The 26,099-nt window shown below is 42.9% G+C and overlaps 1 protein-coding gene across 1 annotated transcript in view; it reads left to right on the top strand.

The window, feature by feature from the left end:
• CGNL1 (cingulin like 1) overlaps positions 1-26,099 on the top strand; it is a 143,901-nt gene that overhangs the window by 56,892 nt on the left and 60,910 nt on the right. The window contains exons 5-8 of the mRNA XM_072962347.1: positions 3,589-3,690; positions 4,215-4,363; positions 5,777-5,912; positions 14,849-15,061. Of these exons, the coding sequence (XP_072818448.1) occupies positions 3,589-3,690; positions 4,215-4,363; positions 5,777-5,912; positions 14,849-15,061 (600 nt within the window). The remainder of the gene's footprint in view (positions 1-3,588; positions 3,691-4,214; positions 4,364-5,776; positions 5,913-14,848; positions 15,062-26,099) is intronic.

The following is a 26,099-nucleotide window of genomic DNA, read 5'->3' as shown; positions in this document are numbered from 1 at the left end:
GCTATTGCTTCTTAATCAAAAGAGAGATAATAGAAAGATGGACTTAAGCTCTTAGACTTCTGGCTCTGATCACAGTGCCGTGACTGCTTAATTGCCCACTCCTCTTTTCTCTCATTTTGTGAATCTGATTATTTGCTGGCAAAGGTTTTGGAATTTTACATTTTGTCGTCAGTTAAGTGATTTCCTGCAAGAAGACCCTTCCTTCTGGGCTAAAAGCATATAGGAATGCAGCGAAGCAGGCAGTTTTTGTTTGGGAAAGAACAATGTACAATTTTCCTCATTGGGTTAGATTTATATTTCTAAAGTGGGTTGTTCTCATTTTGCCTAAGACTATTGGAAGTCCTATTTTTGTTGACTGTTGATTTCTGGTCTATTTCATAGGAGTAGATGAGGAAGTACCTCATTCTAAGTTCATGCATGACTCACACTTGGATTCAAGTGCATGAGAGCCAGGACACTGCCTTTTTTTTCACATTAGCTGCATTTTATTCCAGCCTACATAAACCCATAGAAACTTTGTTTTCCTTTACTTTCTTTCCCACACCCCGTGTTTTTTTTTTTTTCCCAGTGCAGAATGAAGTGTTTTATTTGTGTTTCTTTTTTTTTTAACATTTTTATTGAGTTATAGTCATTTTACAATGTTGTGTCAAATTCCAGTATAGAGCACAATTTTTCAGTTATACATGAACATACATATATTCATTGTCACATTTTTTCCGCTGTGAGCTACCACAAGATCTTGTATATATTTCCCTGTGCTATACAGTATAATCTTGTTTATCTAGTCTACATTTTGAAATCCCAGCCTGTCCCTTCCCACCCCCTCCCCCTTGGCAACCACAAGTTTGTATTCTATGTCTATGAGTCTGTTTCTGTTTTGTATTTTTTTTTTTTTAGATACCACATATGAGCGATCTCATAGTGTATTTTTCTTTCTCTTTCTGGCTTGCTTCTCTTAGAATGACATTCCCCAGGAACATCCATGTTGCTGCAAATGGCGTTATGTTGTCAGTTTTTATGGCTGAATAGTATTCCATTGTATAAGTATACCACATCTGTTGATGGACATTTAGGCTGTTTCCGTGTCTTGGCTATTGTGAATAGTGCTGCTATGAACATTGGGGTGCAGGTGTCATTTTGAGTAGGGTTCTTTCTGGATATATGCCCAGGAGCAGGATTCCTAGGTCATATGGTAAGCCTATTCCTAGTCTCTTGAGGAATCTCCACACTGTTTTCCACAGTGGCTGCACCAAACTGCATTCCTACCAGCAGTGTAGGAGGGTTCCCTTTTCTCAACAGCCTCTCCAGCATTTGTCATTTGTGGACTTCTGAATGATGGCCATTCTGACTAGTGTGAGGTGATACCTCATTGTAGTTTTGATTTACATTTCTCTGATAATTAGTGATACTGAGCATTTTTTCATGTGCCTATTGATCATTTGTATTTCTTCCTTGGAGAATTGCTTGTTTAGGTCTTTTGCCCATTTTTGGATTGGGTTGATTTTTTTTCTTATTAAGTCGTATGAGCTGCTTATATATTCTGGAGATCAAGCCTTTGTCAGTTTCATTTGCAAAAGTTTTCTCCCATTCTGTAGGTTGTTGTTTTGTTTTACTTACGGTTTCCTTTTTTTTTTTTTAATAATTTTTTTTTGGCTGAGGGTGGAGATTTGGTTTGTTTGTTTGTTTATTTATTTTTAATGGAGGTACTGGGGATTGAACCCAGGACTTCATGCATGCTAAGCATGCACTCTACCACTTGAGCTATATCCTCCCCTTCCCTTTTCTCTTATCTTATTTTTTTATTGAAGTATAGTTGATTTACAATGTTAATTTTAGGTGTACAGCAAAGCAATTCAATTATACATATACATACATACATATATTTTCAGATTCTTTTCCATTACAACTTATTATAAGAAATTGAACATAGTTCCCTGTGCTATATAGTAGGTCCTTGTTATTTATCTATTTTATGTATAGTAATATGTATCTGTTAATCCCAAACTCCTAATCTATCCCTTCCTCCCCTTCCCCACTGGTAACCACAGTTTGTTTTCTGTGTCTGTGAGTCTATTTGTGGTTAAGACACTGCTTTTTCTAGTTTTGATTCCTGCTTCTATCTTCACCCCTCCCCTATTTGTAGTAACCCTTTTGAGAGTGTCATCCTGTTGTTAAATCCATGGGGGGAAAGTGAGATCCTATTAATATTCAATCAGGCTCCTCTCCCCATTATGGAAATGTAACACCTAAAAGAAGACAGTCAGTTTAGCCAACATACATGTATTTACTACTTGCGTGTAGCATATAGGTATATGCAGAAAGTGAGGTGTAAAAATCTCACTGGTAGTTAGCAGGGTAATAATCCCCAATGCTGTGAAAATTCTTTAACAGATATATGTACAAAGGGCCTTGGGAACACAGACATGGGCTTTGGGTATGACTTCACACAAAAGATGAGTCTTCAACAAATACTGATACTTACCTTTTTAAGCTGTTTTTATTGGGGTATAACTTACATAGTATAAAGTACACAAGTCTTACTGTATAGTTCATTGAAGTTTTAACAGGTATGTACCCATACAAACACCACCCAGATCAAGAAAACACACCCATCACCCCAGAAGCTTTTCTTGTGCCCCTTCCAAATCAATCACATCCCTTCCCTTCTGCAGTAATCACATTGTGACTTCTGTCTCATAAATTAACTTGACTTTTCTTGAGTTTTATCGAAATAAAACTTTGCGATATTTACTCTTTTACGTCTGGCTTCATTTCTTAAACATTATGTCAGCAAGATTCATTAATGTTGCATTTATCAGAAGCTCCCTTTTACCGAAGTTTTCCATTGGATGAATCCACCATAGTATACACTCTTGATGGATATTTCCAGTATTTAGCTATTGTAAGTAAAGCTTCCGTGGACCTTCTTGTACATTTTTTTTTTTTTGATAAATACTATTCACTCATTTGGGTATATACCTAGATGTCAAATTACTGTGTCGTAAAGTAGGCCTATGTTTAGCTTTTAAGTACTGCCAGAAGCTTTTACAGAACGGTTGGAACCACCTATGCTCCCACCAGTAATGTGTGCCAGTTCTAGTAGTTTTATCCTTTCTAGCACTTAGACACTCCGTTTGGTTCCATTGGTCTGCTTGTTTCTTGTGCTAATACCATACAGTTTTAATTACTGTAACTTTATAGTAAGCCTTGAAATCCGGTAATGCACATCCTCCTACTTCTTTCTTCAAGATTGTCTTGGCTGTTTTAGGTCTTCTGCCTTTCCATATAAACATTAGACTTGTCAATTTCCATCAAAAATTGTTGTGTTGTACTGGACCAGTGTTGAGATATCTGACGAAATAATTCCTGTAACTGGGATAAGTGCTGTAAGGTAAAGTTCACGGGGCCTCCAAGGCTGGCATGATTAACTCTGCCTGTGAAATCACAGAAGGGTCTCTGTAGGGGTTTACATTTGAATTGGATCGTAAGATGTTTAGTGTTACTGCTCTGATTATATTTTTGGGGAAAGAGAATTGAAATAAAGCATCTTGAACATTTAAATTAGGATATCTTTTCAATTAATCATAGGCTTCTAATTCTTCATCTGAAGTCAAAGATCTCTTGGAACAGAAAAACAAGTTGATGACAGAAGTGGCTGAACTTCAGAGACAGCTTCAGTTGGAAGTCAAGGTATCAGATTTTTTCCTTAATGCCCTTTTTTTTTCATTTCTATTATGCTTGATAAAGAATATTTTAAGCACCTTGGGATGCTCAAGTGAAGTGGAAATAAGATTTTTTTTTTCCTCGAAAGTAACATTACTCCCAGCACTGAGTACATTCCTGTATATTTAGTTTCTGCTGTCCAAAGAACTTATTTTTAAGTAACCAAAGCATACACAGACTGTTGGCTTTGACACGCTAATAGAAACGCTGTTGGATTCAGGCAGCCTGATCAAAAACTAAATGTGTATGAAACATCTGGACTAAGTAAAAGTAATAGCAGAATGTGATCTAGCTGTGTTGGTGTTTACAGTTCACTAAGTATTTGGTGTTCTTTCTAGTTATGAACTCCTATGCCTTAATTACATAGTTCTGTTAAATTGTTTAATAATATAAGTGCAGGGACATAGAATCCATCATAGATTAGAAGGAGGCTTCTGTGGGGTAACTAACGTACAGTGGAGGTACTTTAAAATCATCCATATTCATATTAGAATCAACAGAACATCAAAGAGGAGAGAGAGAGAATGAAAGCAAACTTAGAAGCGCTCCAAAGCCAACATGACAGTCAGGTGGAAGAGAACGCTGAGCTGCAGCGACGACTGGAGGAGAGTGAAGGGGAGCTGCGGAGACACCTGGAGGAGTAAGTTCGGGCCCAGACATGCCCTGCCTGGGTTCCTGCGCCCAGGGAGCCAGAACCTTTTTGTCCATTTAATACTACCCAGCCTTCCACCTATTTATAGAGGCTGCAGACCCTTCCTTTTCTCTTATTCTCATAAAATTGTAGACCTGGTGACATGTGTAGACTGGTAAGCAGAAGGGTTAACAATCTAAAAATTCTCTGTACACCTTAAAAGATGTTTTGTAAGGTTGCAGCCCTTAGAGTGGATCTCACAGCAGGTGGGTGAGAAGCAGGGAGTACCGAGTGGTGATATCTAAAGACAGATTTCAAGGAGCCTGGGTGCAGTCTTCAGACAGCACTTGTCACATGACCTCCACAGTCTCCCAGGGTCTGGGTTTTGTCTTGCGTGGTGCTGGTCATTGTGACTAGTGCTTATACTTCTTTTGATTCTGCAGAGAAAAAGTCAAGCCCGAGATGGTCCTGCCACTGTGTTGTATTAAACTCTGTGACAAAAGGATTTGAAATCAAAGTCTGAAAATGAACATTGCTATGAAGCCCGGTGGCCATGGCAGACACCTTAGGTGAAAGGTTAAGCAGGAGTGAAATCTGAAGGGAAATTAAAGAAAAGTACGACATTATATAATAAAAGCATTTGATTATCTTTGCCATTTTGATGATGTAGTGTTTGCAATTAAGACGTTCTTAGAGGTTAATTTCAGAAAAGAAGTTGGTAAGAAACAAAATTTAGAGTGCCGTGAAGATTTTACAAAATAAAGAGGTAGAATAGTTGTGAGTTTGATTTAGAGTAGAGATTGCTAAACTTTTCCTGTTAGGTAGTAAATGCTTTAGGATTTATGGGCCATATGGTCTTTGTTGGAACTGTTCAGTTCCACCATTGTATTGTGCAAATGACCATAAGCAATACATAAATGAATGAGCATGGCTGTGTTCCAATAAAACTTTATTTACAAAAGCAGGCAGTTGGCCAGACTGGCCCATGGGCCATAATTTGCTGACTCTTCTGATCTAGAGTACTAGGGGTGGGGTCGGGGGGTAGGGTGTGGAGTGGTTTTAGTGAAAACATTTATCAAAAAAGTTGTGCTCGTTGTGCTCTTTCCTTATTCTCTGTGTTTAAATGCTAGTACCTTTTGGTCTCCTTTTAGGGAGGAAATGTCACAGTGTAACCCTTCCCATTACATTGGTTTCAGTTCTCACTTTGTCTTGTTGCACAAATTAGACTGTAGACATGAGTTCTTACCAGTGGCTTTCTGATTTGTGACTTTTTTTTTTTTTTTGTTCAGTGCAGAGCAGAGAATGGGAGGCTCCTTGGGGATTTAGATGGCTCTGCTTGACCATCTAAAGGTCTGAAAGCAGACTGGATGAAAATAAGCAGAGCCCAGTCTAATCTCTCTGATGGGCTTCCTTCCTTGCCAGGCTGTTCCAGGTGAAGATGGAACGGGAACAGCACCAGACGGAGATCAGAGATCTCCAGGACCAGCTCTCAGAAATGCATGATGAATTGGACAGTGCTAAGCGATCCGAAGACAGGGAGAAGGGGGCTCTGATTGAGGTAAGTGGGGCGGTGGGGTCAGGTGCCTGGAGAGGATGGGATGGGTAGGGGAACTGGGGCCATAGTCTGTTGTGTGCATTTGTTTTACCTGTACCTATGATTGTATTCTGTAAGAACATCATATGCAATAGTTTTTGTTACTATTTTTTTGATTGAAATATAGTCAGTTTACAATGTTGTGTTAACTTCTAGTGTATGTCATAGTTACTCAGTTTTATATATATATATATGAATATATATATATATATACACAAACACACACACATCCCTTGTCATACTCATTTTCATTGTAGGCTATTACAAGGTAGTGAATATAGTTCCCTGTGCTATACAGTAGGACCTTATTTTTTACCTTTTATATGTATAGTAGTTAATATCTGCAAATCCCAAACTCCCACTTTATCTCTCCACCCTACCCCCCTTTTCCCCACTGGTAACCATAAGTTTGCTTTCTTTCTGTGAGTCTGTTTCTGTTTTGTAAATAAGTTCACCTCTGTCATTTTTCAAGATTCCACATGTAAGTGCCATCATATGGTATTTTTCTTTCTCTTTCTGGGTTACGTCACTTAGTACAGCAGTTTCTAGATCCATCCATGTTGCAGTAAGTGGTATTATTTTATTCTTTTTAATGGCTGAGTAGTTTTCTGTCGTATATATATATACCACACTTATGCAGTAGTTTTAAAATGTTGTCTAAGGAAAATTTTCAACCACACAGAAAAGTAGAAATAATAATGCATTAACTCCCACAGAGTCCCAATTCGTATCCAACAGTTGTCAACATGTTGCCACATACACTTTATTTTTTCTTTTGTCCATTCATTCATCTTTTTTCTTTTCCATCCATCTGTCTATTCCTCCTTGCTGAACCATTTCAGAGTCAATTACAGATAACACTATGTCTCACCCCTAAATTCCTCAGCATGCATTTGAAAAATTAGGGAATTTTCTTGCAACCACAATACTATTATCACATCTAAGAAATTAATTTCTGTAGTATATAGAAATTCTCCTCCTTATTCAAAATTTGCCGGTTGTCCCGGAGGTATATTTTATAGTTGTTTCTCCCTCAAGCCAGAATCCAATCAAGAATCCCACATTGCTTTCATTAGTAACACTCTCAGAGTTCATTTATTTTAATATAACCTCCCTTCTTCCTCCATCCCCTACTCCCTGCTCTTTTCCTCCTATCCCACTGATCTTATAAAGAGACCAGATCAGACCCAGTGCCCCACGTTCTGGATTTTCTGATTGTTTCCTTATGGTGTCCATTTACTTGTTCTGCCATTCCCTGTATTTCTAGTAAATTTGAGTTTAGAGCTAAATGCTAATAGAATCAGCTTAAACTTTGAGCAAAAATACTTTGTAAGTAATGCTATTTATGGAAAAACATTTTAAAGTCATTAATATTATGTGAATGCTCCTACAGCACTTTTCACAGATTATGTTTTTCTTTGTTTGAAGATCCCATAAGACAGAAAGTTCCAGGAGGGTAGGGTTGGTAATGGTTGACTCAGCACCATATCCTTGGCAGCTATTCCAGTGCCTGGGACATATAGCCCTCAGGAAATATTTGATGGCTGTATGATGCAGTATGAGTGAGTGAGTGAGTGAGTGAATCTACCTGCAGTATACATAGGCTGCCCATCTGGGTTCTACCCACTATCAGTCTATCCCCTATTGAGTATTTATTATCAATCTGTGATTCAGTGGATAAAGTTGACTCCTTCTTCTGCATTCCTTTGTTCATTATTATGGGTTTTTTCAGAGGCAGTTATCTCTCCTCTGAATTAAGTTACCGTCCTGTTGAGGTGTTAGATACATACATGTGACATGACTGGAGAGCAAGAATAGGTATTGAACGTCTACATTCTTTTTTGGGAATGAGTCTCATTGAGAATCAGAAATGGACAGAACTGCACCCATTTAGATGTTTTGATATTTGCAGTAACATCATCACCTGTATTTTGGGCATAATTTTGAAATTTAGTTCCTTGTAAGCTTTGGTTTGTAGGAACAGCCCAACAAATAAAAGATACACAATGTAGAGCAAAGCCAAACAAACAAACCGAGCGCTTATGAGAAATAAAGGTGACTTGTTAGTATGTAACTCTCACTTCCAGCTGCTTTTCCTCCAAGGGCTTGGGTCTTGTCTTTGTCCCTTTCTTGGGGTTAAAAGCTGCCGTCTGGTAAGTCCCTGGAGCTCCCTGTGTCTCAGCCGTCAGCGGTTTTCTCACCCTCTTCCTTGTTTAGTTTTGAAGTGAGTCCTCAGGAAGGATTTTTGTTCCCGGTCTTTAGCCTCTCTCTTCCCCAGGACTTGGCAGGGCGGGGAGGAGAGCGGAGTGTTTGTGGCCCCGTGGCAGAGGTCTTCTCTTTTTTTTTTTTAATTTGCAGGGAGGGAGGTAACTAGGTTTGTTTATTTATTATTAATTTTTTTAACGGAGGTACTAGGGATTGAACCTGGGACCTCATGCATGCTAAGCATGCTGTCTACCACTGAGCTGTACCCTCCCCCCACCCCTCAGTGGTCTTCTCATGGATTCATTTTCACATGGGCAGAGGGGGTCATTTTCTCTCCCTCCCACATGACCATCTCTTTGTCTCTGTTTAGACCTCTTTCTCCTGAGAAAGCCTCAGGTCTGCTTCTTCCCACCTGGTATTTCTCGTTTTACCCAATGATTCTTTAAAAATCACTGCATTTGTGGGTTTGGTTTTTTTTTTTTTTTGCTTTTCTTGGCTCCGTCTTTTTCTCCAGGCTCAGGATTACAAAGACATGGTACATTAGGACAGAGCTTTGAAAATAAGTCTATTTATCACTGAAGTGTTATGAAACTCACATAAAATGAAATTTTAAAATGGAGGGTAGTGGTGGAAACACACATATTTTCCTAACACCTTAATAGCTGTTTTTATTTCTGCATTTTCTATTTCCTTCCCTATTTGTTGATAGGTTTCATCTATAATGTAGGTGCAACTATAGTGTCTCTGCAGTTTTGATACCAGTTTTTAAAAGTTAGTATGTCAGAAACATTTTTCCTTATTATACTTTATAGTCTTCATACTTCATTTTTAAGGAGATAATCTACAATATACTTAATCATCCTCCTGTATTTAAGTTTTTTTTTTAATTATGAAAAAAATTGGTGAATATTTTTTATATGTATCCTTTTACTTCTTTAGAAAAATTTCCTAAGGGTAGAAATGATGTCACTGAGCAGGTATGGCTTTCAATAAAAATGTAGCTTCATAAACACATTTAAATAGAAGGTAAGACTTTGCCATAGTCTGTGATTCCTTGTGTGGACTATTCACTGATTCTAAAAGAGAAAGGTATTACCTTAGCTGTTGGGAAGCCTCTAAAGTTTTTGTATTTTCCCAGTAACTAAAACCTAAATTGTTAGTTGTCCTTTCCCAGATATTTTCTTATCCATTTAGGTTCTCTATTTTAGTGCACTTGACCTTGCTCTGTTTTGATATCTGTCTCTTTCTTCTCCTAGCCTGCTCATTCAAGATCACATCATCTTTGCTTCTTCCCACATTTCATGCCTAGCACGGTGCCAAGCAGTAGAGCAAATGAATGGATACATTTCAGTATTTAAATTATTTTAAAATGTCACCATTAAAAAAAAAAGGGAGTAATTCTGAAATGAACTGTAGCTTCTTTGCCTCTTTAAACACAGTGTACTGAGCATATATTAATTAAATTAATAGCCTGTTGGCTTGTTTATAGTGGTGAATAGGATATGAGCTTAAGTTTGGGGGTGTGTTTTCAGGCAAAGGCTGATAATGAGAGAAAGAAAAGGGAAAGAGAGCACATCTTTTCTTAAAAATGTTCCACGTGTGGTTTTTTCCCTGGTGATTTGCCTGTTTCCTGTCCTGGGAGCTGTATCCTCTCCTGCTGCCTTTCTGCAAGATAAGTTAGGACCGAGTTAGCGTCTCTGTGCCAAAGTGGGTTTCTTTCCCTCTGGAAAATTGTCCTCACTCTATTTATCAGTTTCCTTTGACGTGTCAGCAACATTTAAAAAATGATCAATGGTTTCTGTATCACTAGTGAAATAGACCCCATCCCCTCATCACTGTCAGTTTATTCTTCATATCTTAACAGAAAGTGGCCTGGGGGAATCTGATAACAGACTGTAGTCGTGGCCAAGTTTTCCATGGCACTTGGCTGAGAACAGACTCTCAAGTACATTCAGTGAGCTTTAAACACTTCTTCTGCCTTTGAGTGTTTGAAAAAGCTTGAAGGCCCTATATTTTGTGAGGCCTGCATAACGCAGAGGATTTTTCATAAAATACCTTTTAATAGTTCACATTCTGTTAAGTCATTTTGGGCCCCAATATGGAGTCAGTAAAGTGACATTAAGAGAGAATAAAATCATTAAAAAAAAAAAAAAAAGGAAGGAAGGAAGGAAGAAATGGTAGAAAGTACCCTGTTTTCTTAGGATAAGCCAAATAATTGACCAAGAATAGGATGACTTTGTTATTCTTGATTAAACAATTGATGGTTCTGAATTTCCTGTTTTAAATCAAGATACAGAAAATAGTTGTAGCTCAAGTTTTCAGCCACTTCTCTCCCGTGAATATGTTTCCCTCCATTCTGTGGGTGACGGATAAACATGAGACATTGCCGTAAGTCCTGTGACAGTGGGGTTTTCTAGTTACCAGACATCTCTGGGAGCCTGTAGTGCTGACGGGTGGGCCAGCAGCATCTTGTGGTGCTTTATCCCTGACATTTACCAAGACATAGGTACTGAGAGATGAGTAAAATACTCTGGTTATGAAACCCTACTGGTCTGGGGATAGACTGTGCTCAGAAATGAGGTCTCTAAAATAGTAGGAAGCTTATTTTGTAGTGATGTTACTGAATGTTACACACATTTCATAAAAGAGCAACTGAGAAAATCATGTTTCTCACCATCTGTGTCACACTTTCTAGACTATCCTTCTGGGGGGAAAATGACATAAAATTCTGTCAGCTACAGTTTTGGTATAAAACCTTTTACCTGCCCTTTCAATGAGCATGGGCCAGAGACAGAGACCCTATAGAACTTCTTGGAAGCATTAAGGTCTCAGTGAGTATTTTGGTCTCTTTTTGCCAGGGGCAGCTGTGAGTAGGTGGGGTGTGAGGTAAACTGTTCTGTGGGCAGGTAACCTGCTACTCTAGGCACTCTGGTGTCTCTCAGCGCCCCTGCTTTGGGCAATCACTTGCTGCTGCCAGTGACAGCTGCGACCCAGAGCCTACTTCCTTTTCCTCTCCACTTTCCTTCTTGTGTTGCCAGGTTCTGGGCAGGTTTCTTTGCTTTAGTTTAAACATGTGGACCCCTCTCACAGGCCCTCCCAACCAACATAGAGCTCTGTTCATTTGCATCCGAAAGACTGAGCACAGGGAAGCTGCTTGCTCCTTGCCCCCTCTGAGTATGTAGTCCTGCTGTCAGGCCTGCGGAGGCTGGATGGTGAAGAGAACAGCCATTGGTATCCAGTCTGGGTCCCAGTCTTGGCTCTACCACTGATAAGCTGGGTGATCTTAGGCGTGTTACAATCTCAGAGCTTCCAGGTTTGTTGATGTTGTTGTTGAATTTATGAATGAAAATAATAATACTCTTCTCCTAGAGTTGTTGGAAATGCTTAGCGTAATTCTTATTATGCAGTAAGTAGCAAATACAATCAATTTTTTAGCCTCCCCCTGGGAACCCCCCTCCCACCCCATGCATATACATCCTCGCTAGGTCTTCAGCTCCTGCACACCTTGTCTGTGTGCAGCCAGCCTGGAGGCGGCTGTAGGCTTCAAAAGCGCTGATTCTGAGCGGCCAGAGTTTTCCTTTGTTTTCTTTGATTGGGGCCTGTGGAGAGGCATGTGCCTCTCTAATGGATGTTCACTTGTATTTTGAGGTTTCTAGATTTTCTCTGACTTCTTTGGCTTGATGTAATTGGCAGTAAGGCCACCGAGGTGATGAAATGAAGTTTTTGAAATGTCCCGTGCCTTTTGGTCTCTACCCTGGAAAGCTTCAGGTGCTACGCAGTGACATGGTGAGGTGTGATCTGATTGGATTTGTGCCTCAGAGTCCACTTAGCAGCAGCCGCAGCCGCAGATAACAGCGTGTCGGTGTAAAGTGGGCCGTGGAAACCTAGGCTCTTGACATGCATTGGCGGCAGCACACAAAAGGCAACACAAAACACAGGTATATCCTGGAAGAGATCAGTGTGGGAAGAGGAACCGCCTTATCGTCGTAACAGTTGAGAAATGTGTGAGAGTAAGAGCAGGAGATGGGGGTAGGCTCGCAAGGGCTGCTGTGGAAGGAGGACCTGGAGGGGTAGCCAATAGCAACAGTGACGGGGGGGCGGTCCTCTAATACTCCCTAAGGAGGGGCTGGAGGGCTTCTCCTCTGGGTAAATATCAGGATGGAGTCTGTTCCCATAAAGTTTGCTTATGTGTTCTGTGTTCTGTGTTTGGTTCTTTGAAAGAGCCAGGGTTGCCCTAGTTCCCTGGACGAATCTCTGGGAGTTTGGTCTGAGCTTGTTAATGCTGCTAGCTAGATTCCTGAAGGACTCAGTCTTTGTCCATGCAGTGCAGCTCTGCCCTGGGATTTCAGAGGCTCCCCGGTTTAATAGATGTGCCTGCCCTAGAGAAAAGGAAAGAGATCCCACTGTCAGTTATTCTTAAGTTCACCCCCTCATCAGTGACCCAGTTCTTGAACGGAAAGCGGTTTATCATCTCTGAGGCCTCAGGTCCCAGGTGGCAGCTGTTCCTTCATTTCCCCAGAAGCTCCAAGAGGACAGGATGTGTACTTACTCAGAAGCCACCAGGGAGAGAATAGACTGGGTTAGAACTCTCACACATCCGGACTCCTGTTGTCCTGCAGGTGCTAATGTATTTATGTCCAGAACTGGCCTGCTCCCAGGATCACTGATCCATGCATCAAAGCTATAATAAATCAGATATGTGTCATCCTTCCAAGGAGCTGATAGTCTAGCAGGGGAGATAAAATAAAACCTAGGTATGTGGACTGCAACGTACAGGTATTAAATGCTGTGAGAAGTACAACTAAAGTGGGATGGGTCTTCAGGAAGGGGATTCATGGAAGATTTCTTGGAGGAGGACATATAGTGAGTCTTCCGGGGTTTTCTGAAAGGCAGAGAGGGATGGGACTGGGAGGGATGAGGGGCACCCAGACAGGATGCTGTGTGGATGATGGTGTAGAGGCGACAGGTAAGAGACTGGAGATGGGGAGCCATTGGGTAGCTCTTGCTACCCACTTGCCACTTGGGCAGGAGGTGATGAGACCCTAAACCAGGAAGGTGAGGGAGAGGACCTGAGATGTTACAGAACTAACTTTTGGGTTGTGAGGGGTAAGGACGAGAGAGATCAATGTTGCGGCCAGGCTCTTGAGCTTGCGTGCTGCAGAGCAGGTGCTGCCTTCGCAAGAATGATGGACAGAAGAAGTGGAGAGGAAGGGACATGATGAATTCACTGAGAAGCGTAAGCCTACTGAGGGACCTCCAGGTGGATGTGGTTTGCAGGTCCAAACTCAGATAAGGGTTGGAGGTAAAGGTTTGGGAGTTATTTATTTCGAATTAATAGTTGGGGAAAAAAGTAGATGAACTCGCCAAAAAAAGAAAAAATGAAGAATGCGAAGTCGCATTCTTGGGGATCATCTTAGCTTTGGAGAAGAAGGAGAGAAAAGCCAGAAAAGATTGTCGCAGAAAAAGTGGCCTGAGGGAAGGAAAACAGGAGAGTGTAGTGTCTTCGAGCTGCAAGGCAGAGAAGAATATTAAGGATACAGGTGGAGAAGATCAGAGAGAGGCCATGAAAGGTGAGGACTGAGAAAAGGCCATGGCATGTGGCGATTAAGAGGTCACTGTGACCTTGGAGGGGAGACAGTCTTAGTAGAGGGGGGAGCAAAAGCCATTTGCAAGAGATTGAGGAGTGACCAGGTGGTCAAGTCAGTGAATAGAAATCAATCTTCCAAAAAGTTTGGTGGTAAAGCTTGTTTTTTTTTTTTTTTTTTGGTTTTGTTTTGGTTTTGTTTTTTTGTTTGTTTTTTTGCCCTTGACTCAGAGGATTCTTGTGCCGTGAGGGAAATGACAGAGATTCAAGGAAATAGAACAAAATGACAGAAAGAAAAGATAACTAATGTAGTAAAGACCTGGAGCAGGCTGGCGGGGAGCAGACAGCTCATTGTCCAGGGGCTTTGGGTGGGGGGAAGCCTGGAGTGCAGAGGGGAGCCAGGTGTCAGGCTGAGTCCCTGCTGAGTGGGAGGTAGGGGCGTCTGCGGGAGAGGGTGAGCCCAAGCTTGAGGGGAGCTAAGCGGGTCTGGCATGGAGATGGTGACATGAAAGGAGTGCCCAGCCTTGGCAGACACACTTGGGTTTAGGTGATGCGATTTGTGGTGGGACTTGCCCCCCCCCCCATGTTGTGACTTCGCTTAACAACAGTGAGGTTCACGAGGCAGTGAGGGAGGAGAATGTGATGGTTGTCCCTGCTCACGGTGGGGCAGAGTTTCCCCTGAAGACTAGGGTCTTGGGTTCGGGGTTTGACCACACGCAGGGTTTGGGGTGAAGTAAGCAAGACCAGCAAGTCCCCCGTGAAGCAGCGGCTCATAAAGGCCACCAGCAGAGGTGACAGAGCATTGCACCGACGTGAAGTGGGGTGGGAAAAACAGACCTGGCCCCTCAGAGCACTGAAAGTGAGATCAGTTTCCCTTTTCTCCCTCAAATTAAATCAACTTTGGAAAAGCTGAGGTAGTCAAATCAAGGGGAATATGGCCTCTGAGGAGGAAAAGGGGAGAGGCTACAAGGGTCTCAGCCGGTGTCTGTGCGAGGACAGTGGTTGTTGGGGGACAGGCGAGGGAGTGGCCGTCCCTGCGGGTGGCCGAGGTCGAGGTGCAGGGCCACGAGACATCTGTTGCATCTTCACCTCCGCTGTGTTCCTTCTCTAGGAGCTCTTACAGGCAAAGCAGGACCTTCAAGATCTGCTCATCACCAAAGAGGAGCAGGAAGACCTCTTGAGAAAGCGAGAGCGTGAACTCACTGCCCTGAAGGGAGCCCTGAAAGAGGAGGTGTCCAGCCACGACCAGGAGATGGACAAGCTGAAGGAACAGTACGACGCGGAGCTGCAGGCCCTGAGGGAGAGCGTGGAGGAGGCCACCAAGGTGAGTCGGGAGGGGTGGGGGAGGGGCGGGAGCATCTGGCTTGGGTGCAGGGGATGGGCAGGACCACCTCTTCCACACCAGGGCCAGTTGTTTACCTTCCTCTTCATGACAGAGTGAAACTCAGTTTCACCAGGTCATTGATCCAGACCTTGTTCACAAAGGGTAAGCTCAGCAGTTCTGCTGTTGACCATTTTAAGTCGATAAACTTAAAGGTTGTTAAGGACACTGGTTAAAAGCTCTTGCACGCGGTGAGTCTTAGAGGCCCAGGAGTGAGCCCCTCCAGGATTCCTAAAGGTCAGAGGCCTAGAGCTTTGTGTGACTTTGCTAATGGGGCTGGATGGTAGACAGGACCCAGATTTCTGGAATCCTTCACCCTGGCCTCTGCTTGTTCGTTCTAACTTGTGAAGCCTTTTGTTAGATAATTCAGATGCTTTTCTCAGCAAAATTACAAGAGGGTTAATGGGCTGAATTGCCCAAACCCTTGCAAGATAATTTTTCTCTTAATTGAATTCTTGGCTCCTACAAATAGATTCTAAATTATGTTGAATCCTTTGGTGTGGGGCTTGGGCTGTTGAAGAAGAGAAAAGCAGTGTTTTGAAGGGAAAAATGTTTGTAATACCATGCCATCTTTAGGGAAAGAGGGGAATTACAGAGTATAAATTTTTTAGAGTCTCTGCAATATATAGGTTAAAGATGATGAAGAAAGAACTTTCGATATTGTTTGTTTATCCTGTGATGATTACAGTGACAGCTCAGAGCCGGCAGGCCCTCTCTCCCGCATGCTCCGCGGTGATTCACTGTTTTTCAATTATGGCATGGTAATTGCAAATGACAAGAAGTGAAAGATGGGTTTGTTTGTTACAACAATAAAATGTCTGGGAAATAGTCTCTTTGAGGTTATTATAACTGAGACAGTTTTATAAAGAAAAGCCTCTTGTTGATTTGCCTATCTTAGCCTTTTTGAGATTTGGTTTAGTTTTAGGGAGGAAAGTGAAATGGGTGTAATTTTCATTGCTTTGCAGGGACATGTCTGTTTTTTCCATCTAATTTCCCTTCTGTGCAACAGCTTGGCGTCCCTGCTATTGCCCTTGATGTGCCGTTGCCTCATGGGGGACATGCCTACAGGGTACTGAGTAAAGTGATTCTCCTTTGGACCCATCATGTCTTTATCACCTTCAGACCTTACGTCAAAGCTTGAGTTAACATGGCTTATTCATTGAAGGGTAGTTGAGAATGGTGTTTGGCGTGTTTATAGTGATTTGACTGTGAGGAAAATTAAACTTAGGACATACATGGGATGCAGGATATTTTATAGGAAGCTTTAGGTCCTCTGCTGTCTCATGTTAAAAGCAGGAAAGGGAACCATGGTAGGCAAGAGAGAGTCTTTGTTACATGAAATTGAGATAATCTGTAAAGACTTAAGCTGCTGCATTTTGAGATCTCCTGACTTTTAAGCATTGCTTCAAATTAAAGAATCACAAAGACCAGGCACAAACCATCTGCAGGTGAACAGCATGTGACCTTTGTCCCTTTGTCCCTGTCCCTAGAACAGGGTCTGATGCAAAGTCACATCTGTGCAGTGTCTGATGAAAGTAAAGAGAGAACCAGTTCCTCTCTGAACTGGGTTTTCAGTCCCTGCTGTGTGGTTCCTGTTGGATTTTCTCCAGTGATGATGTGGGAGGTCTTTTAGGAAGCTCTGCTATTACTCTGTGAATTTCTCTGCCTTGCTTTCGTGTTTCCTTGCAGTTTCTTAAACAGGATCATGATTGTGTTTTTACACCTTGTTAGCTATTGCTTCTGAAGGTGTTTGCTGAACAAATGTGACAGAATCATATTTAATGGGAAAAAATTTTGTCACTGTAGTGGACAGATGCTGCCTTTCTGGTGCATTATTTATTTATGTGGGTATTATATAGTAGAATTTTAGGAGTATTATGTTAACTGCTTGGAGGAGAGTGAATTAAGTATAATTTTTTAATTTAGTAAACAGTTTTTCTTAATTTGTTCACTGGCCTTTAACCTTTTCCTGCCCCAGTGGAAGGACTCACCCAGCATTGTGACTAAAAGCTGACATTTCTTTAAGGAACTACATTATATTCAAAAGTTTATTTCCTCGGTAAGCCTTAGGAGGCGGCTCAACCTCCTGGCATCAGTTTTTCTAATTTTTGCCACTGCCCCAGGCCAGAAATCCCTAAAGTGCTGTTTTATCACCGTCAGATAAGAAGTATTTCATCCTGGCCTGAGCTTGAGCCCTAAAAGTTTTAAGTTACTAGAACATTTGGTGAAAAGTATCAGATTATTTTAAGAATATTTTATAAGTATTCCAAACGGATACTCTGTAAAAATGATTTTTGTAGACCCAGACTGCCTCAGCTTTTTAAGACCAGATTGATTGCTCCACAGAGGAGAACTGATGAGCCCTGTGATGGGGTGGGGGGACGGTCCCTGTGCAGCAGAGTGAACGCATGACAGTGGTGGTCTGCTGCGTTTGGGGAGCTGCTTCAGTTCCCTCCCCACAGAGACACGGCTCCTCACTGTCTGCCTGTCACACATTCTTCTAGAGGACTGTTGGGGACTTTTACTCATTATTTCGTAGCATAATTTCCCCCGATGTTACATCCTTTTAATACATGCTCTGCAGTTTTGAAAAGGAAATGTCCTCTTTCTCCTTGGGTTTGTGGCAGTGGCTGGAATGCATGTGGAGAAATGGATAGTCAACAGGGATGTGAACGACTGTCATCTGGAAGTGAAATGAAGACTGTCCACAGCTATCATCCCTACCCTTTCCCGTCTCCCACTTTTGTGCAAAAGAGAGATGTAGATAGTGTTCAGTGTTTTCAGATTTCTCAGCATCGGCTCAGCTCGAATTCCAGCTCCTCCAAGAACTTCCCTGGTTGCTTCCTGGACCTTACAGTTTCCATGGACCTGGTATTGCTGGAAATTTTGTTCTTGGTTTTATCTTCCCTGTCATGCCAAGGACTGTGAGTCATCATTTTCCACTCAGCATCTCCAGTGTGCTTGGCGCTTAATAGGTGTTCGGTAAACATGTGTGGTAGAGGAATGAGTAGACAAAGGGGAGATGCCTTTGAGTCTTGACAGTCCCATTAGAATGTTTCAGGGTCTCGTTGATAAATTAAAATTGTTTTTGGTGAAAATGCACGAATCTTGCTTGTTGAGAAAGATATAATGTTATTATTGATCTTGGAAGGACTGAAATTGAGTCCAAAAGCTGCAGGTATTTTGAGGATGTTAAGAGAGCCACTTTTGTTTTTGTGTTGGGTAATAGGACTTCTGGGTCATTAGGCACTTTCAGGGTGTCAGCATGTAGCAGTTAGCAACAGATAGCTCTTGAATGAGTGGGTGGAGGGGAAGAGGAGGATGAAGTTGGGTAAGATACTCTTACTGTCCTTCACTCCTCCATTTATATTATTTTTATGTACAGCATTTACAGATTTACTTACTGAACAATTGCCAAGTGCAGGGTACTGTGCTAAGTTCTTCAAGGGTTATGAAGATAAATCAGATAAATCTACCTTGCAGAAGACTGGAAGGAAGACACCTAATACTCAGACTGTTTGCAGAGAAGGATAAAGTAAATGCCCCAAGTGAAGTAGAGATGAAGTGCTGTAGGAGATGGCGAGGGGCTGGTGGCCACCAGAAAAGATTTCATGAAGGGGGCAGTGTTGAGGTGGGGCTGTGAAAGGTGGGTGGTATTTGGTACACTGGGGATACTGAGTACTGCATAAACAACACCTTGTTAGGTGGGAAAGCAAGATGTGTGTCTGGGCTGGAGCCTTGTGGAGCAGTAGATGTTAAGGTGGTTACAGATTAAAAGAGACTGTAAGAGTCAGGGACCCTGATCAAAAGCAGGAACCACATTTGGAATCCCGGTTCAAACAAACCAACTGTAAAAGACAAAAAAAAAAATTGGGGACAATATTGGGGAAAAACAGTAAAATCATCGGGGTTATTTAAATGCTGGCTCTGTATTTAATGATATTAATAAATAATATGAACAAAATTTTAAGGGGTGATAATAGTGTTACTGTTTTTAGGAGTATTTATCTTTTAAAGAAACTTACTGAAGTGAAATTACAGGTGAAATGATAGGCTATCTGGAATTTACTTTTTTTTGTTTGTTTTTGTTTTATTTTTTATTGGAGTATAATTGATTTACAGTATCGTATTAGTTTCAGGTGTACAGCGTAGTGATTCAATATTTTTATAGATTATATTCCATTTAAAGTTACTGTAAAATCCTGGCTCTATTCCCTGTGCTGTACAACGTATCCTTGTGACTTACTTTATACATAGTAGTGTGTACCTCTTAATCCCCTCTTGCTCCTCCCCCTTTCTCTGTCACTTCTGGTAACCATTAGTTTGTTATTTATATTTGTAAGTCTGTTCCTGTTGTATGGAATTTACTTTAAAATTTGCTGAGGGGAGACAGTGAGTGAGGGTATGGCTGAAATGAGATTAGCCATGTGATGAGAAGTGTCAGAGCTGGGTGATGGACAAGTAAGACCTACTTGTACTATTCTCTCTACTTTTGCTAATGTTTGAAAATTTTTTATAATAAATGGTTTATTTTTTTCTTTTTTTTAAAGCTGTTGTTTTTTTAAAGAACAACATAAAAAGATTTAGGATAGAAAAGGTGAGGTAGAGTCAGATTGTGAATACCCTGATGCCATGGCAGATAAGTGGTTTTTGCTTGGTGAGGGAGCACTCTGAGTTTTTATGAGGGACCTGATCGGGACCTGATTCTGTAGTGGTGTGACCGGGAGGCGAGAGAAGTGAGAAGTTGGAAGAATGGTGAGGAGAAATGAGCGGACAGGTAGGGGCTGAGGAGAGGCTGGATGCCGGGAGAGATGTGTGATGATCAGGGCGAGGGAGGAAGGATACACAAAGCCGGGTGGTGCTCCCAGGTGCCTGGAAGGAGGCCTTGCTGGGAAGGGGAAGGTTCCGGCAGGGCCCATGGAGGGAGGCGGTGAGTGAGAGGCAGCGTGGCCCTGTTGTCGGGTGGGGACGGTGAGGGGTCCATGAGGATGGGGGAGAACCTGCTGGGGGACTGCGACAGGTTGGACAGAGAGAAGGAGACAGACTTCAGATAGGAGGAGGAGGACCCAGATGCAGGGACGTGAAGAGAAGCAGCCAGCCCAGTAACAGAAGAGCAGGGGAAGAGCACTGTACTTGCTTTATTAATGATAGATTTGAGAAACTTCTAAAAAGCAGCCTGTTTTGGTCTTACATACTTATATATTGGGTCCCCTACATTTATATGTTCCTACTTTGTAGTGTAAGTTCGTTCTTTTTTTTAAAAGAAAGTTTTGGTGGGGTGTTTGTTTATTTATGTATGTGTTAATGGAGGAGCTGGGGACTGAACCAGGACCCCCTGCGTGCTAAGCTCCCACTCTTCCACTGAGCTGTACCCTCCTGCCTGTAAAGTCTTTCTAACTTTACACCTGCATTTTATATTCTATAACCTTTAGAGAAATAGTGTTCAAGTTCAGTAATATTGAAACTTTCTTCCCCTCCAAAACTGCCCTTAAATTATGGCCTTATGTTTGCGTTTCACCCAATAATTTGGAAATGTCACTCAGTCTTATAAAAATGAATATGTGCTTCTGTGCTCCTTTCCCATAGCATGCCTAGATTTTTCCTTCCCTCTTTCCTGCCAGTCTGTGAGCAATTTCTTTCAAAGTGTAAGGTCAACAGAGGGTCAGATGGTAAAACCAGTGCTAATCTCAGGATCAATGGAATTGCCTCCCTTAAGACAAAGCTAATTCGGTGTAAAATCTCATTTCTGTCTTCTCCAGGCAAGCCAGGTTAGCAAGGGAAACTGTTTAAAACAAAACAAAAGAAAAACCTTATTTCCTCAGCTCTTTGATTTCAAATAATCAACTTACTCTGAAGGGCAGCTCTTGAGAGCAGGAGAAGCAGCGAGTTTACAATCAGGTGCCCAAGTAAAGGAAAATGTCTCTTTTCTGCTAATTCAAGTGTGCCTAGAATGAACTTCCAGACCTTTCTATCAGCAAAAGTAAAATGGGAAAGATTCAAGGTTAAAAAAAAGGTCTTTTCATTTTTTTTCCTCTCTAGTCCACGCCCCCCCCATGACTCTTAATAATTACATCACTCTTCTATGTTCTGTATTGATTAAAACATAGATAAAGAAGAGGTCTGGTGTTTACCTACGATGTGATGTTCGTTTTGAACTTTCTGTCAAGGCCCCGGGCATGCCCGCTCCCTGATGGGACTCTGATCCCAGGTGCCTGGGTCCTGATAAGCCTCTTATGGGCCTTGGTCAACAGTAAACCGGACATCCCGGCACCTCAGCCCTGGTGTTCTAACTGAGCTGTGAAAAGTCACTTGCTGTGGGTATAGAAGACAGAGTAAGAGTTCTGGACACAGCCATTCATTTTCCATCAAATATTGGAATTTTGTTGTTTTTTTAAACCAATACCGGCCACTAAGGATATGAGGCAGGCAAACTCTTTCTTCTTATGGGGACAAATGAGCAGTTAAAATGATGATGGAGATACAGGTGCTGTGGTTGAGACATACATGGGGTAGGAGGTCAGGAGAGGCTTACTGCTTCAGGGGGCAACATTCAGGAGAGAGAGAGCCCATGTGTTCTGTAGCTCCACACCCTGAGTGTCTTTTATGTACCAGATACTCAAGAATTAGAAAAAGATACTTCCTTTTCCCAGGACCTCTCTTGAGTTTCTGAACATCAGCACATCTTGAACCTGCTGTCTTTGTCCCCTCCTTCTTTTAGCAAACTCAGAGTTAACATTTAGAATGGCCAGAAAGTTTAGTCGAAGTGCAAGACAAAGAATGTTGACCTGGGGAACGAGTTGAAAATAGATGTCATTTATTTAAAAAATCAGTTCGATTCCAGTTGTGGTTAAGATTCCCAGGGGGTAGGACCTCATAAAGGGAGATACTTGTGAGGAGGGCCTCTGCCTTTCCCGGGTGGGGTGACAGCATCCAGGGGGCTCCCCTTGGGGTCTCCTAATGGCAGGGGGGTAGGTTGAGCTTCTGCTGTTCTGTGGGGAGCGTCACAGGCAGGAGGAAGGTGCCTCACACAGGGAGGCCGACCTTGGACAAGTTTTAGTGACGGTTCCTTGAGGCGTCGTGAGTTTCCTTAAGCAGGAGGGTGTTTTCCTGCAGCTCCAGGGAGAGGGGAGGAGGAAGCAGGGCTTCCAGGTCACCCACAGCACTTGGATGACCTAGAAAGTCACAACGATTTCACATGCAGCGTGAAGAGAAAGTGTGGAAACTGAATTGGGTTGGAGGAGGAGTGGGCGCCTTGTCCTGGCCTCGGGAAGAGCAGCAGAGCAGCCTGGGCTGTGGGCCATGCTGTCTGCCCCGCGTCTGACACAGGCTTTCAGCCCATTCAGGGGTGGGAGCACAGCCCCTTCCCATTCCTCCCCGTAATGAGGAATGACCAGAAGTCGAGGCTTAAATAACTCAAGATTTGATGATCAGTAGTCAGCATCAGCTCCTAACTGTTGGGAATGGATGGTTAACATGGTTTTTAGACTCTGTCAATAAGCAGTTCATTCATAGTCATTAATTAATTAGGCAGATATCCATCAAGCATTTCATTTATGCCAGGCACTGTGCTAGGTTATGGGAATAAAATGGACAAGAGGGGTGAGCCAGACACAGTTCAGTCAATCATAAATGTGTAATTCAGTTGTGGTAAGCGCTTTGAAATGGAGGGAGGGAGGGAAAGCTCCCTTGAGCAGAATGAGGATGGAGCTCTGAAGGATGAATAGGATGGATTTAAAAAAACTCACAGAATGTTCCAGGCAGAGGAAGCACTGTGCGCAAAGGGCTTTTTGGCAGGAGGGAGCGTGGTCTGTTCAAGGTGTAGAATGAAGGCCAGTGAGGCTGGACTCCGAAGGATGATGGAAAATCTGGTGTCAGAGTCGGTGGAGGGCAGAGTCGAGACCAGCACATGTAGCCTGTGTGCATCTTAAGGAATATATTCTTTTCCCTCAGAGCAGTGGAAATCATGGAAGGCTTTTAAACAGGGGTGTGTGCGCGCGCATGTGCACGTGTATGTGTGAGTGAGACACGAGCAGATTCCTCCTGTGGAAAAGAGTCTGCTCTGGTCTTTACAAGTAAGATGGAACGCCCTGGGATGGCGTGTTCACACTGTCACCACTGATGGAGGCGTGAGCTCTCTGGGGTCTCCTCAGCAATCCAGTTCATTTTTAATGGGGTTATCTCATGCCCCTGTCTTTGCTGAAGGGCAGAAGGGGAAGGGAGTCGGGGTCATGGAGGGTCCCATTTTGTTTGTGACATTTTGCTCTTTGCCAGTTCTTGGTGTACTGAATTTGTAAACTGTCTGTGAGCAAGTGGATGAGGATAATAGGGATCATGGATGAGGGGAGAAGTCTGGTGTGTTGGTGGTGAGGTTTGTAGGAGGAAAGTTTTGTTTTTTGTCTGATAAGGCTGTTCTAATGTCTTAGCACTAGAAATTTATAGAAGTAGGTAGAATAACCTCATAAGGTGTTTGCCTCTCTCACCATATGGATCGAACATTCTGAGATCTCTGCACCATCCATGGACACCACCTAGATCCAAAACTGTGAGCAAGGCAGGAGTGGGGACCACTTACTGAGGGCCAGTAACCAGATGGATTTTCAGATGTGGATATGTTCAACCCACAGAACTGGGCAGTGTAAGGAGAGAGGCTGTTTTAAATAACCCAGGACAATTGCAGCCACTCTCATACTGCAAATAGTTGAACCTTTACTATCTGAAAGGAAAACTACGTTAATTTTATTACCAGAAATCCTACTCAAACTGTGTTACACTTTTTCTGATCTTCTGTACTCTTTCTGACCTTCTAAATTCTGCCTGGTGAATATTTTTTCTAAAGACTTGCCAAGATCATTAAGTAGATTTCTACTTGGTGGAAAAACTTGGCACTATTATTTGATCACTCTTAGCAGAAAATGGAGCACGTCATAAGCTCTCAGTCTTAGATAAAAGGCAGTGTGGAAAGAGTCATGTCTGCAGTGTCAGAGCAAATCAAGACATGTCGGGCATTCAGGGTAGCCAGCCTCTGGGACGACCACCCCCGCCCCGCCCCGCCCCGCCCCGCCCCGCCAATCTGTGCTTCCTGGTTGGTACCCTTGCTCCTTTGCAGGCCCTTCCCATGTTGAATAGGGCTGCTCTGTGTGACCAGTAGGAAAGTGTGACTTCCAAGGCTAGGTCATAAAAGACATTCTGGCTTCCTCCTTGCTTCCTCTTGAATCCGTTGCTCAAGGGAAAGCCAACTGCTTTGCTGTGAGGGCCCTGAAGCAGCCTTTGGAAAGTCCCATGTGGTGAAGGACTGAGACTTCTTGTCAGGGGCCATGTGAGTGTGCCATCTTGGTAGTGGATCCTCCCTCCCCACTCAAGCCTTCACATGGCTGCAGCCTTGGCCAGCATCATGACTACAGTCTCATTCGAGACTCTGAGCCAGAGCTGCCAAACTAAGCCACTTCTAGATTCCTTACCTTCAGAAACTGTGTGGTAGTAAATGTTTGCTGTTATTTTAGGCTGCTGAGTTTTGGGGTAATCTGTTACGCCATAAGAGATGCCTAATACAAACCATCTCTTTTATGCCACATTTTATTATAGCCACTGACTCCACCAGAGCTGTAGCATCCTGCCACACCCTTGGTCTAGTCCTTGCTTTGCTGGACCATACCTGTTAGGTGATATGCCATTCTCCCCATTTTGAAGGAGGGACCATCTTATCCTTCGTATCCTCAGCACTTTGCAGGGGGTTCAGTAAGTTTTCTCTGTGTGCGTGAATCAGAATGTGCAGAGGTAAAAAAGAACACTAACATACTTTAAGGATAAGTCAGCGTTCTAAATCTGGCTTTGCTTTTGTTGATTTCATAGAGGACTCCTCGTCCTTCCCTGTTTTTATTTCCTCATTAGTAAATGGATAGTGTTTGTATTATCAAGAACAAATGAAAAATGAAGGCATGGGCATATACGCTTTGTGTGTATAGACTATCTCAGGAAGGACGCAAAGTCATAGTGATTGGTTTTAGGGACAAGTGAAGGGTGTGGGATGAGAGGAAAACTTTTTAAAACACGGTATAAAACCTTTTGTACTGTCTGAATCTGTCCCGTGTACAATGCCATGGGAGTACTGATCTGTGCGCCCCAGGCAGGCTAAGAGGAAGCCCTGAGTTTAGTCGTGTATGTTTGCTTTTTGTCCCTGGGGGCACTTGCCTCCGCTTTGGCCTTCGCCTTCCCTCTGCTGCCCAGGTCTGTGTCCTCTGAGTCCCCAGCATCAGTATCCATCCCCGATCTCCTTTCCTACGGCTGCTGTCCTGGTTCAGGCCTCCTTATCTTCAGCCTGGATGACTTCAGCTGCCCTCTCCCTGTTTCCTCTCCTGGTTTGGTCTCTTTAGATCACACCCCCCCTGCTGCAGGTTGGCCACCCTCTCTAGCCCACCCTGGCCCCGGACAGTCCTGATGGCTTCCTGCACGAGCTGCCTTCCACCTGCCTTTTCCACTCCAGCCCTCGCTGTTGTCCATAATGAGCCCAGGGCCAGCCACACGGAGGACTTCCCCATTCACTGGTGGTGGTGTGTGCCTCCGTCCCCCCAAGCTTGCCTCCTCTGGGCTTTGGCTCTGCAGCCCCCCGCAGTCTGCAATCCAGTGTGTGCGGTAGGCAGCGTAGAGGCTTGCTGTCAGAAGACGTGGGCCTTGTCTCCACTGCTGTTGGGAGTACTGTGTTTTATTTCATTTTATGGAGTAATATTGTACGTCACTTTTTTAGAAATTGAATTTTTGTGCACCAGGTGCCACAATACCAGTTCTCTTTCCTCCTCCCAATCCTGCACTCCCTTGTGTGTTGGGAGATAGTCCTAGACAGCTAGGAGTGATGTTGTCTGCGTGCCCTGGGAGACATTTGGCAATCTGTGGACACGTTTTTGGTTGTCGTAATTGGGGGGATGCTACTGGTACCTAGTGGGTGGAGGCCAAGTGTGTAAATACCCTACACAGAATAGTCCCCCTT

Source organism: Vicugna pacos, chromosome 6 (assembly GCF_048564905.1).
Source record: "Vicugna pacos chromosome 6, VicPac4, whole genome shotgun sequence".
Lineage (NCBI taxonomy): Eukaryota > Metazoa > Chordata > Mammalia > Artiodactyla > Camelidae > Vicugna > Vicugna pacos.
Note: the sequence above shows the minus strand (reverse complement) of the source record. Positions and strands in the feature narration are given on the sequence as shown.